A 12,277-nucleotide genomic window follows, 5' to 3' on the forward strand; every position below is an offset into this window, starting at 1 on the left:
AAAAACAAAGACACTGTAGTTAACTTTCTTAACTTTTAGTTTAGACAAATGAACAAATTTCATTTATATGAAGACATTAAATAACTGAATTTAGACTACTGTAAAACATTTATGCCCTTTTGTTTGCTGTCAGAATAAAATGAAGAGAGACTATTTAGTAATTTATAACTTAAAGCAAAATTCCTTAGATATTTTTCTTCCTTCAGAATCCTATTCTGTGGACGTTGTTCTCCTACCAAAGTGAGCTCTTTATTTTTGTATTTATTTAAGCTTTTAAAAACACACATTACTTGTCTATCTGGTAAAGAGTCAGGTATTGTTACTTGGTTTATTTATTTGATTCTGATAAATCTTATAACAGAAATAATTAATATAGTCTCAATTCTTGGAAATTAGTTTTTAACCCTAGTTTTTTTATTCATTTATTAAATTAATAAAGATTTAAGACATGAAAAGTTAGCACAGAGTTTTATTCTTAGAGAGTAGTATAATCTATTATGGTCCAAGGGACGTGTGGGGAGTTTTAATAGAGTTGTTTGGGGTTTGTTGGGGGAGAGACGGAATACCTTTTTATAAATTTGTCACATTTATATTTATAACTTATTTTTAATCCCCAAATACATTTAAACACTAAAGAGATTTCTTTCTGTCACTCAGTTTCTAATAATCTGATTTTATTCCCAATAGTCCTGAACCAGCTGCCTCTTCCATCCCCTTTACCTGCTACAACTACAAAGAGCCTTCTCTTTAATGCACGAATAGCAGAAGAGGTGAACTGCCTTTTGGCCTGTAGGGATGATAATTTGGTTTCACAGCTTGTGCATAGCCTCAACCAGGTATCAACAGATCACATGTAAGTACAATCTAAAATAAAATGAAAAGTTTTGGTCTTACTAATAGAATCAGTATTCCTGGTTTTACTTTTATTTCAAAAAATCTTTAATACATAGTTTATTTTAAATTACTTGAATATCCAAGTGAGAATAGCCTTACTGTGATGAGATATTAATGAGATTTAAATAGGGCATAGTTATTTTGAGACAGTAGTTCTGACCCATGTGATTCTATGAGGATCTTTTTGATTCTTATAATAATCTTGGGATTCATCAAGACAGATCTGTGCAGAGGTCTAAAGTTGCTCATGAAGTTAGCTCCCTTTTTCCTGGAATTGCTGGAGTCGTTAGAATTCCCAGGCACTAGGGACTTTAATGCTGGCTTTATTTGGAGCAGGCTTATATGCTTTTCGTGTAAAGTATAACAAGAACTCAAAGATTAACTTCAAGGAAGGCTACTACAGAATTTGGGACTAATTTTTTTCCAGGATTTATAGTACAATCTGAACATAGGTGTGTATTTTCACACAATAGACTTTTAAAATAATATGCACTTAAATTACGTAGCTTATTTACAGAACTTTTGCATGAGTATACTTTTTAAAATTTACTTTTTACTACAAAAGCAGTATATACTTATAATATCTGAACACAAAAATGTAAAAAAGTTCACAACCCACTACTCAGCGGTACTCATGTGTCCTTCCATTCTTTTACTGTTGTTTAACTTAAAGTTCATTATTTAGCAGAATGAGGATAAAGCACATTATAATGGAGAGGTCTCTGCCATTAGCTGTAGCACATACTTTAGGGCCATTTTTAAACCTGATGAATTTAGGTGAAATACTAAATGTGAATTTTCTGATGGAGAAACTGAGAAATGATTGGTTATGTCACTCCAGAAATTCAACAATGTCTAAATATTATATCACTTCTTATACATGTACATCCTTAATCAAAAGTTTTCACCACATATTTAAAGAGATAAGGGAAATAGCACATGTATAGTTAGGATTTATTATATGGAGAGCTGCTTTAAGATTGCCCCCAGAAATTAATTTTATCATTGGATACCATCTTTATGAATCTTACTAGATTTAATGAGTGGAATAGTGACGTGTAGAATATAAGACTTAAAATGCTGCCTATATTTAATTTTTTTATCCTTTACCTTCCATAGTTGTGAACCTAATTTGCTACTTACTAATTGCAGCTATTCTTAACCACTTGCTTGGGTTTTTTCCCCTGATGGCTTTATTTGAGAAGAGAATAAAGAGGGGAAAATTATGTAACCTTGGGTCTTGTCTTAACCAACATGGCAACATTATTTCATTCAGAGGACATTCTCAAAAAGACAGATCCACTCACATTCAGATGTAAGGGAGAAAATATATTCCAAGCCCAAATATCAACTTCTGTGCATAATTATCACCTCTACCCTTCCATTATTTTGAATAGTTTAGAATAGACACTATTTTCTCCTTTGAAACTAATATGAACATTCTTAAATAAACTTATAGTTCCATAAAATAATGTTTGGGTTTTTTTTTTTTTTTCTGTTTAAAGTAAAATGGGGTGGGGGAAAAGAAGTCCGTAGAAGAATTCCTCTCTGTCATTTTTTTGATAATTCTATTTCTTCTAGGATTAGCGTCTTCAAAAATCCACGAAACTGTTAGACATGCTTGTGTAATTTATTTTTATACCATAAGTCTTCTTGATTTTCTGCCTCAGCGTTGTCTGAATTTCACTGGCGAATTCTTAATCATCCATCACTGTTTTAATGTTTTGTATTTATTTTTTCAATGCCAGAGAGTTGAAAGATAACCTTGGCAGTGATGATCCAGAAGGCGACATACCAGTCTTGTTGCAGGCCATCCTGGCGAGGAGTCCTAACGTTTTCAGGGAGAAAAGTATGCAGAACAGATATGTACAAAGTGGTGAGGTTTTTAATAATTGAATTTCATAGTATATATTTCTTTAATGTGTCCCGTATTAGAACTTGTTTCACATGTAATTAAGTTCAGGTGTGTCCTTTAACAAGCTAGCTTGTCATCTGTTAATGCCGTGTTGATACCTTGAATGAAGCCAAGAATGAAAAGGAAACTAAATGGATGTTAACATTCTTGCAGTTTAATATGTAGCTAAATTCCTTGGGAATTAGGCAAAGCTTAATATGTAGTTTGCTAGATATTTCAGACTTTATTAGTTCAGTCAATGAAAGAGCTTTAGGAATTTTTTTTATTTAAAAAAATCATAGAATAAATATGAAAGGAGTCTTTTCATTAATCAAATAATAAATAAAAATATCTGCAGAACTTCTCAACATGTAGTACATGTATAAATAATTATACCAGGTATTAGTTTTAGTATCGATGGTGATTATATTCATGCTTATGTAGTAATTGGTTTAACGCTTCTGTTGCCTTAGCAATAGAAAAAGGTTTATAATAAGTATTACTATTAAGGAAAATTCTATTTATAGTAAGCATTAGAAAACCCATAAAAATGTGATATCCAACACAGATATGATTTTTCTGTAGTCAAGAAGAACCTTTAAGTTAGGAAGATTGTTCTGGTCTGAAGCTTACTGAATCTGGCAAGCCCAAGTACTTGCTTCCCTCTCGAGATTAAAACAGTCAGAAGGGAATAGTTTAGAGAACCCGGGAAGGTCTAGTTTATTTAATTGGTTACTTGTATTCAAGAATATTGCCACATTTATTGACAGTACCTCCATGAAGCTTGCCATTCCATTTCTTAGTTTTGTTTTTTAATAGTATTACTTTGTTGATTCTTTACATTTGTGTGTAAGTTGTGTTTTTAAAGCAATTGCATGGTTACTATCCATTTCCCAAAGTGAATCCAGGGAAATTTCCTTTCAGGAAATCAAAGGTAGGTATGCAGGGCAAGACTGTATCTTCATCAGAACTAATAAGCTAGGTGGCAGTAGTAGGAGACAGATAGGAATGGTGAAAGGACAGCTAGAATTACACATACTCTGGAAGAGTGTTGGAATGAAAGAAAATATGGAGAGATTGTTGATTGGAAGAAAGGCTATAGGCATACCTCGTTTTATTGCACTTCGCTTTATTGCGCTTCTCAGATATTGCCTGTTTTACAAATTGAATGTTTGTGGCAACCGCGCATTGAACAAGTCTGTCAGTGCCATTTTTCCAGCAGCATTTTACTTTGTGTCTCTGTCACGTTTTGTTAATTATCGCAGTTTTAATTTTTTATTATTATTGTATGTGTTCTGGTGATCTCTGATCGGTGATTTTTGAAGTTACTGTTGTAATTGTTTGTGGGCACCAGGAACCGCACCCATGTAAGACAGTGAACTAATCAATAAATGTATGTTTTGGCAGGACTGGCAGTTCCCCTCTCCTTGGGCCTCCCTATTTTCTGAGACACAACAATATTGAAATGAGGCCAATTAATAACTCTACAATGGCCTCTTAAGTGTTCAAGTGAAAAGAACAGTCACATGTCTTTCACTTTAATCAAAAGCTAGAAATGCTTAAGCTTAGTGAGGAAGCCGTGTCAAAAGCCAAGATAGGCCAAAAGCTAGGCTTCTTGTCCCATACAGCCACCTAGCAAAGGAAAAATTCTTGAAATGAAAAGTGCTATACCCCAGTGAACACTTGAATGTTAAGAAAGCTAAATAACCTTATTGCTGATATGGAGAAAGTTTTAGTGGTCTGGGTAGAGGATCAAACCAGTCAGAGCATTCCCTTAAGCCAAAGTCTAATCCAGAGCAAGGCCCTAACTCTCTTCAATTCTCCGAAGGCTGAGAGAGGTGAGAAAGCTGCAGAAGAAAAATTTGAAGCTAGCAGAGATTGGTTTATGAGATTTAAGGAAAGAAGCTATCTCCATAACATAAAAGTACAAGGCGAAGCTGCAAGTGCTGATGTAGAAATTGCAGCAAGTTATCCAGAAGATCTAACTAAAATAATTAATGAAGGTGGCTGTGCTAAACAAAAGATGCTCAGTGTAGACAAAACAGTCTTCTATTGGAAGAAGATGCCACCTAGGACTTTCATGGCTGGAGAGGAGAGTCAATGCCTGGCTTCAAAGCTTCAAAGGACAGGCTGGCTCTCTTGCTAAGAACTAATACAGGTGGTGAATTTAGGTTGAGGCCAGTGCTCATTGAGCATTCTGAAAATCCTAGGGCCTTTAAGAGTTATGCAAAATCAACTCTGCCTGTACTCTATAAATGGAATAACAAACCTGGATGACAAACATGTTTGTTTATAACATGGTTTATTGAATACTTTAAGCCCACTGTTGAGACCTACTTCTCAGAAAAAAAGATTCCTTTCAAAATATTACTGCTCATTGACAGCACATCTGGTCATCCAGGAGCTCTGATGGAGATGTACAACAAAACTAATGTTGTTTTCATGCCTGCTAACACAACATCCATTCTGCAGCCCATGGATCAAGGAGTCATCTCAGCATTCGAGTCTTATTATTTTAAGAAATACATTTCATGAGACTCTAGCTTCCATAGATAGTAACTCCTCTGATGGATCTGGACAAAGCAAATTGAAAACTTTCTGAAATGTTTCACCATTCTAGATGCCATTAAGAACATTCATGATTCATGGGAAGAGGTCAAAATAAACAACATTCACAAGAGTTGGAAGAAGTTGATTCCAGTTCTCATGGATGACTTGTAAGGGGTACAAGACTCCAGTGGAGGAAGTAACTGCAGATGTGGTAGAAATAGCAAGAGAGCTAGAATTAGAAGTAAAGCCTGAAGATGTGACTTAATTGCTGAAATCTCGTGATTAAAATTTAATGGATGAGGAGTTGCTTCTTGTGGATGAGCAAAGAAAGTGGTTTCTTGAAGTGGAATCTACTTGTGGCTGAGATGCTATGAAGATTGTTAAAATGGCAACAAAGGATTTAGAATATTACATAAGCTTTAGTTGACGAAGTAGCAGCAGAGTTTGCGAGAATTGACTCCAATTTTGAAAGAAGTTTTACTGTGGGTAAAATGGTGTCAAACAGCATTGCATCCCACAGAGATACCATTCATGAAAGGAAAGAGTCAATCAACGCAGCAAACTTCATTGTTAATGCAACAAACTTCAGTGTTGTGTTATTTTAAGAAATTGCCAGAGCCACCTCAACCTTCAGCAACCACCATCCTGATCAGTCATCAGCCACCAACATTGAGCAAGACCCTCCACCAGCAAAAAGATTACAACCTCACTGAGGGCTCAAACAATGGTTAGCATTTTTTAGCAATAAAGTATTTTTAAATTAAGGTATGTACATTGTTTTTTTAGACATAATGCTATTGTACACTTAATGGACTACAGTATAGTGTAAACATAACTTTTATATGCACTGGGAAACCACAGAAAATTCATGTAACTCCCTTTATTGCGATATTTGCTTTACTGCGGTGGTCTGGAACCGTATCTGCAATATCTCCGAGGTATGCCTGTAATAGGAAATAGGATAAGGGCATTAAGTATAGGATAACGTAAATAAATGTAAGACTGAATAAAGGAAGTCTTCCAAGGCTATTTATACTACATTTTTATAAGTTATATCTCTAATAAGAAACTTTGAGTATTCACCTTTCAGTCCCATATTTTGTGGTTTTTACTATATATGCTTATTTTTTAGTCTGAAACATTGTTTCATTTCTCCATATCCTACTTTGTAAAAACAAACTAGCATTTAAAAATTGATTCATTGCATGTTGTGATTTTTTTTTTCTAAGCATTTTCCATTTGGCTTTAAAATTTTAAAAGGTGATTTTTGGTTGTTAAATATAAATGTGAGTCACACTTTTGGAGAAAATTTAATAATGTGCAAATCACTTCGTTCATAGTTCTTTGGATCTCTGAGAGAATCGGAAAGGACTACTAGTATTTTATTTGCCCCTTTTATTTATAAAGCCACTGCCTCCAAACTAGTAATTCCAGCTTGTCACAGTGATGACTGTTAATTCAGGAGAAAATACTTTTTAATTCCCATCTCATGGAGTCTTGCCCCCTTTCTCTCAAAAAAAAAGAAAAAAATCAGCAACAGTAGTTATAGTAATTAAATTATTAAGCCATGGACTATATGATTTAGTACTGAATTTGAGTTGGAAGAGAAAATCCGTAAATTGAAATTTAGACTACATAGAAAACACGCTATTAGTGTTAGACTTTAAGGTGCTCTCATCTCATTCAGCCACTGTTGTAGAGCTAGAATCCTTTCTGTAGTTCCTGGCAGATGAACATGTAACTTCTGTTTGAATGTTTCTGGTGAAAGGCACTTTTCATATCAGCAGCAGGAAATGAAATTTGGGGAAATAATGTGATACTTGAAACTCCCAGAAAGATTGGCTGTACATATCATAAGAAAGGTCAGAGTTAATCATAGATTTTTGTCTTTGATTTTAGAGTGTCTAAATAGCTGAATTTTTCTGCATCTCCTATATAACAAAACGCCACTTATGCAACAGTTGAAGGAACAATGTCTAACTTGAAAAGAAATGTGAGAATCTGAAAGCTCTTCTCACACTTTCATTCATTAAACAAATATTCATTTAATCCTATTTTATGGCAAGAATTACTGTGGAAGAAAGAACAGGAGCATTCTGTTGTTCGTTAACAGACTTTCAGATGGTAATTTCAATACCTCAGACTTTGGGCCCCTAAGTAAAGTACTTTTTAAAACTTAGGTCCGAATCACAATGAAATAAATAGAGTTGTAAAATTAAGCTCCTAAGGTGGAAGATGTATGTAATAAAGTATTCCATGTAATAGGAAAACCATCCAAAAGCCTGTTGTAGACAGAAGTGTGTAGTATTTGGAGAGAGGTTAGATAAAGCAACTTCTGAAAGTTCTTTTCAATTCTAAGGCTAAATGATAGGACAATAAGTAAGCAAGTAAATTTAAAAACAAAAAATTATATCTCTATCTCTGTCCCTGGATTAGTTATATGCTAAAAGGATGTTTTGGTAAAATTGGTTGTACTTGAAATTTATAATTTCTATATTTTGCTCTTCAAAATTAACATGTTGGTCAAAAAGAAAAGAACAAAGAACTTTTGAATGTTTGTGAAAGAATGATTGATTTAAATCACTTAAAGAATGCTTTACCATTGGAAGAAAATAACATGTTTTACCATTTTTGTATGTTGTGTAGGAATGATGATGTCTCAGTATAAACTTTCTCAGAATTCCATGCACAGTAGTCCTGCATCTTCCAATTATCAACAAACCACTATCTCACATAGCCCCTCCAGGTAATGTATATATCATTTTATTAAGTACTGTTTTCTGTAGTGAATATGCTTGTGAATATACAGTGTATACGTACATTTAGGTAATGGTGAATTACGTGTAGTTAAAAAGTTTAGATGCTTAGCCTTAAATAGTAACCCACATGAATATTTGCCTTAAAATGTTATATGTGGAAATGCTCTAATATACTAATTTAAATAAATAGTAACTTAATTTCATACAAACAAAAGAATGTGTTAAAATAACCAGCGTGTTTGAGATAAATAAGAAAATTCATTGAGTAGAATTTAGGGAGCATGTAAAATAAATGAATTACTCCAGTTTTTACAAACTGCTTAGTATAACTCTTAGATTATGAATTGTGAATGATTTTTGTACGTTATTTATTTTTCAGAATTTTTCTGTGTACATTTATTTTATACAAATTAGAGTTTGGAGAATTTTATGACAGTGAAATATCAAGGAATCTCATATTTATTTCATTTCCTGATATTGTTTATTTGGATTTTGGGTTTTAGCCGGTTTGTGCCACCACAGACAAGCTCTGGGAACAGATTTATGCCACAACAAAACAGCCCAGTGCCTAGTCCATATGCCCCACAAAGCCCTGCAGGATACATGCCATATTCCCATCCTTCAAGTTATACAACACATCCACAAATGCAGCAAGGTAAGAAAGTTGCTTGTTTATTTACAGGGGATGCCTCTAGTTCCCAGCAAATTCATTTTTTTCTTTTTATAAATTTTAAAACACAAATACTAAACTGTATACTTTTTTGTCAATGAACATTTCTTTTAAGCTGTGGCTTATATTATTAAAAATATGTTATATTTATTACTTGGGAAGTCATTTGGGAGATAAAAATATCAGTGTAATTTGACTCTTTGGATTACCTTATTATATTATACAACTGAATATATCTAGTTATGAAATTAGGAACCGCTTTATTTAATTGGGCTTCTTACAGTAGCACTAAGTCAAAGAAGAATTACGTTTTAATTAGTAAAGTATATGTAGTGTGAAAATTTTAATATCAAGTAGATACAGTACTGGTAGAGGAAAATTAATATTCTTGGATTCAAAATTTTCTGGGATTAGATTACTAGTTCTCATTTGAAGTCAATTGTTGATAATATGTCTTTTTAAGATCATACTGCGTTGGGATCTATGTCATGGCTATTAAATAATGTATTTACTAGTATATTGTACTTTTTTAGAGAAATTTTGAAAAGTACAAAAGGTAAATATAACAGATATCTGTGTTTTTGTCCCTCATAATTAACAGCAAATTTTTAACATTCACAGTCAGTCATTAGTTCCTGTTTGTATTCTTGGTTTTTTATTATGCATGGATCAAAACATGCTTCATTTATAAACTTTTATCTTACAAACTTTTAACTTAGTGTCATCTATTAAAACAGCCAACTTCTGGTTTTCCAAAGCTAGATAATGAAATGGTAGGTTGAGCCTATTTTATACAGTAAGTCAAGGAAAAACCTGGAGACAAACCACACCTTTGGAATAGACACGTCCAAAATTATAGAATTTAGTGTGAGTGCTGAACAGAAGTATGCATGTATATGGGCTCTTGATACTTGTGAAATATTACTCTTCTACTCTGGTATGCCAAAGTTATGTGAAACATTTTAAATGTAATTAATAAGAGGGAAAATATTGAAAGGACACATTTGCTTCATACGGAAATATCCACATAAATATGTGTAGAAAAAAAACATAAATTCTTACTTTAAACACTGTTGTTGTTTTGTAACAAGATAAACCCAGCTTTTTCAAAAGAATAAGTTGAAATCACAAAATCAAAAGAAAAATGTAGTTTGAGGGCCTATTCAGTAATGAATCATTTCTTAGAAATTCTCAGATACTTGAGAGACCAAAAATAATACTAGGGATTAGCCCCACACAGATACCAAAATTATTATAAATAAGAAAATTTAATATGGTAAGGAACAAATAGATTGGTAAATGGGACAGAAATGGTTCCAGAAATAAGGCAGATGTCTGTGGGAATTCAGAGTTTGTGAAAGGTAATATTTAAAAAACACTTTATATTGTAAAAATTTTAACCATGCAGAAAAGTTGAAAGAATAGCACAGTGAACCATTTCACCAACAGGCATTCTGCCTCTCTGTCCTTAAATACATCTGCTAGGAAGTCAATTCTCCTTTATAAACACCAAGTGTAATAATTTACCCCTAAAAAAATTACGAACATTTCTGTAGTATCATCTGATACCATCTACATTGTTTTCACCAGTTGCCTCAAATATGTCTTTTATAACCTTTTTTCCCCCCACATATGATCTAATCTAGTTTCTCGCACATTGCATTTGGTTTTTACATCTCTTTTGATTCTTTTAATCTAAACAGTCCCATACCCTTTCCCCATGACGGTAATTTTTGTTTTTTTGAGGAGTCTGTGCTACTTTTGTTGTAGAATATCCCATATTCTAGACTTCACTGTTTCCTCATTGTGTTGTTTAATTTGCTTATATACTTCCTGTATTTCCTACCAACTGGAAGTTATTTTAAAGGCTCTGTTAGTTTCTAATTGTATATTTTTGGCAAGGGTGCTAAATAAGTAATGTTGTACACTTGATATTGCATCACATCAGAGGCCATATAATGGCAAGTGGCTTCATTATTAGTGACATTTAGGTGATGACTACTCCATGTCTTCTTTTATAAGGAACATAATATTTCTTTGCAATCAGTGAGCAATCTGTCAGGTGATATTTTGAGATCATGTAACTGTCCTATTTCCTATTAATCTTTATCCTAAAGGGTTTACCATCCAATAATGATTCTCTTTTCATCAGTTTTTACACTGGTCATTGGAAAATGGTGATTTTCCAATTTTGTCATTCTAAAGGTGGTACTTTGAATCAGTGTGTAATAATGGATTGTTTAATAAATCATGTTGGATTGGTTGGCTAGGCATTTTGAAATTTTATTTGGATTCCTAGATCATCTAGAGCAAAAATGTTCTAGATGGATGAACTATTTACGTTTGTATTTTAAGTCATAAAATTATAAGAAGAAGGGGCTTCCCTGGTGGCGCAGTGGTTAAGAATCTGCCTGCCAATGCAGGGGACACGGGTTTGAGCCCTGGTCCGGGAAGATCCCACATGCCGCGGAGCAACTAAGCCTGAGCGCCGCAACTACTGAGTCTGCGCTCTAGAGCCCGCGAGCCACAACTGCTGAGCCCGTGTGCCACAGCTACTGAGCCTGCGCTCTAGAGCCCGTGCTCTGCAACAAGAGAAGCCACCGCAATGAGAAGCCTGCGCACCGCAGCGAAGAGTAGCCCTCACTCTCTGCAGCTAGAGAAAGCCCGCACACAGCAAGGAAGACCCAATGCAGCCAAAAATAAATTAATTAATTTAAAAAGAAATTGTAAGAAGAAAACATGGGGTGAATTTTGGGTACCTTAGGGTCGAGAAGGCCTTGTTTCTAAGCAGGACTGGATTCTAGATATGGAAAAAAAACCAGATTAATTATAAATTTCTGTGTAATAGGAGAGAAGAAATAAGGACAAGTAAATTTAGGGAAAAAATTTTTTCAATATTTATTACAAAGTATTCATTTTAAATATAGCAAGATCTTATGCAGGTTGATAAGAATAAGACAAAAATAGACTACAGAATTAAACAGTTTACTGAAAAAGAAAAGCAAAGTGGATACGGAAAGATTTAATACATATACGAAAGTACGGTCAACCTGGCTCACAATTAAAGGGATGCAAATCAAAATTAAATTGAAATAAAATTTTATATCTATCAGATTAGTAACATTTTATAGTGTGCAGGGAAATTTGAACTTCATAGTCTTCATAGGGACATAAATTGATACAACCATTTTAGAGAGCAGTTTGACAATATCTATTCCAGTTTAAAATACATATACCTCCTTCAGTTGTTAAAAATCTATCTCCCTTATAAGTAGGGGTGGGGATAAAAATGCTCAGGCAGTTTTATCTCAAGTTCTAGCAAGCATTCGTGGGAAAGATATTCTGTTCTTACATGGATTAAAGACTAAGTGTGAAAAAGCAAAACTATGAAACTTTTGAAAGAAAATATCAGACAGTAATTTTTATGATTTTGTGTTAAGTAGGGAATCTGAATGTCCAATACACATGAAAAGATGCTTGGTTTCACTGTTAATTAAGGAAGGAAATGCT

General features: G+C 33.6%; 1 protein-coding gene across 6 annotated transcripts in view; it reads left to right on the forward strand.

Moving 5' to 3' along the window:
* NIPBL (NIPBL cohesin loading factor) overlaps positions 1-12,277 on the forward strand; it is a 201,090-nt gene that overhangs the window by 86,344 nt on the left and 102,469 nt on the right. For all 6 annotated transcript variants that reach the window (XM_082382141.1, XM_082382144.1, XM_082382143.1 and 3 more), the window contains 4 exons: positions 688-853; positions 2,643-2,770; positions 7,985-8,084; positions 8,601-8,752. In XM_082382141.1, the coding sequence (XP_082238267.1) occupies positions 688-853; positions 2,643-2,770; positions 7,985-8,084; positions 8,601-8,752 (546 nt within the window). The remainder of the gene's footprint in view (positions 1-687; positions 854-2,642; positions 2,771-7,984; positions 8,085-8,600; positions 8,753-12,277) is intronic.

The sequence above is a fragment of the Balaenoptera borealis genome (genome assembly GCF_965194805.1).
Source record: "Balaenoptera borealis genome assembly, chromosome: 2".
Lineage (NCBI taxonomy): Eukaryota > Metazoa > Chordata > Mammalia > Artiodactyla > Balaenopteridae > Balaenoptera > Balaenoptera borealis.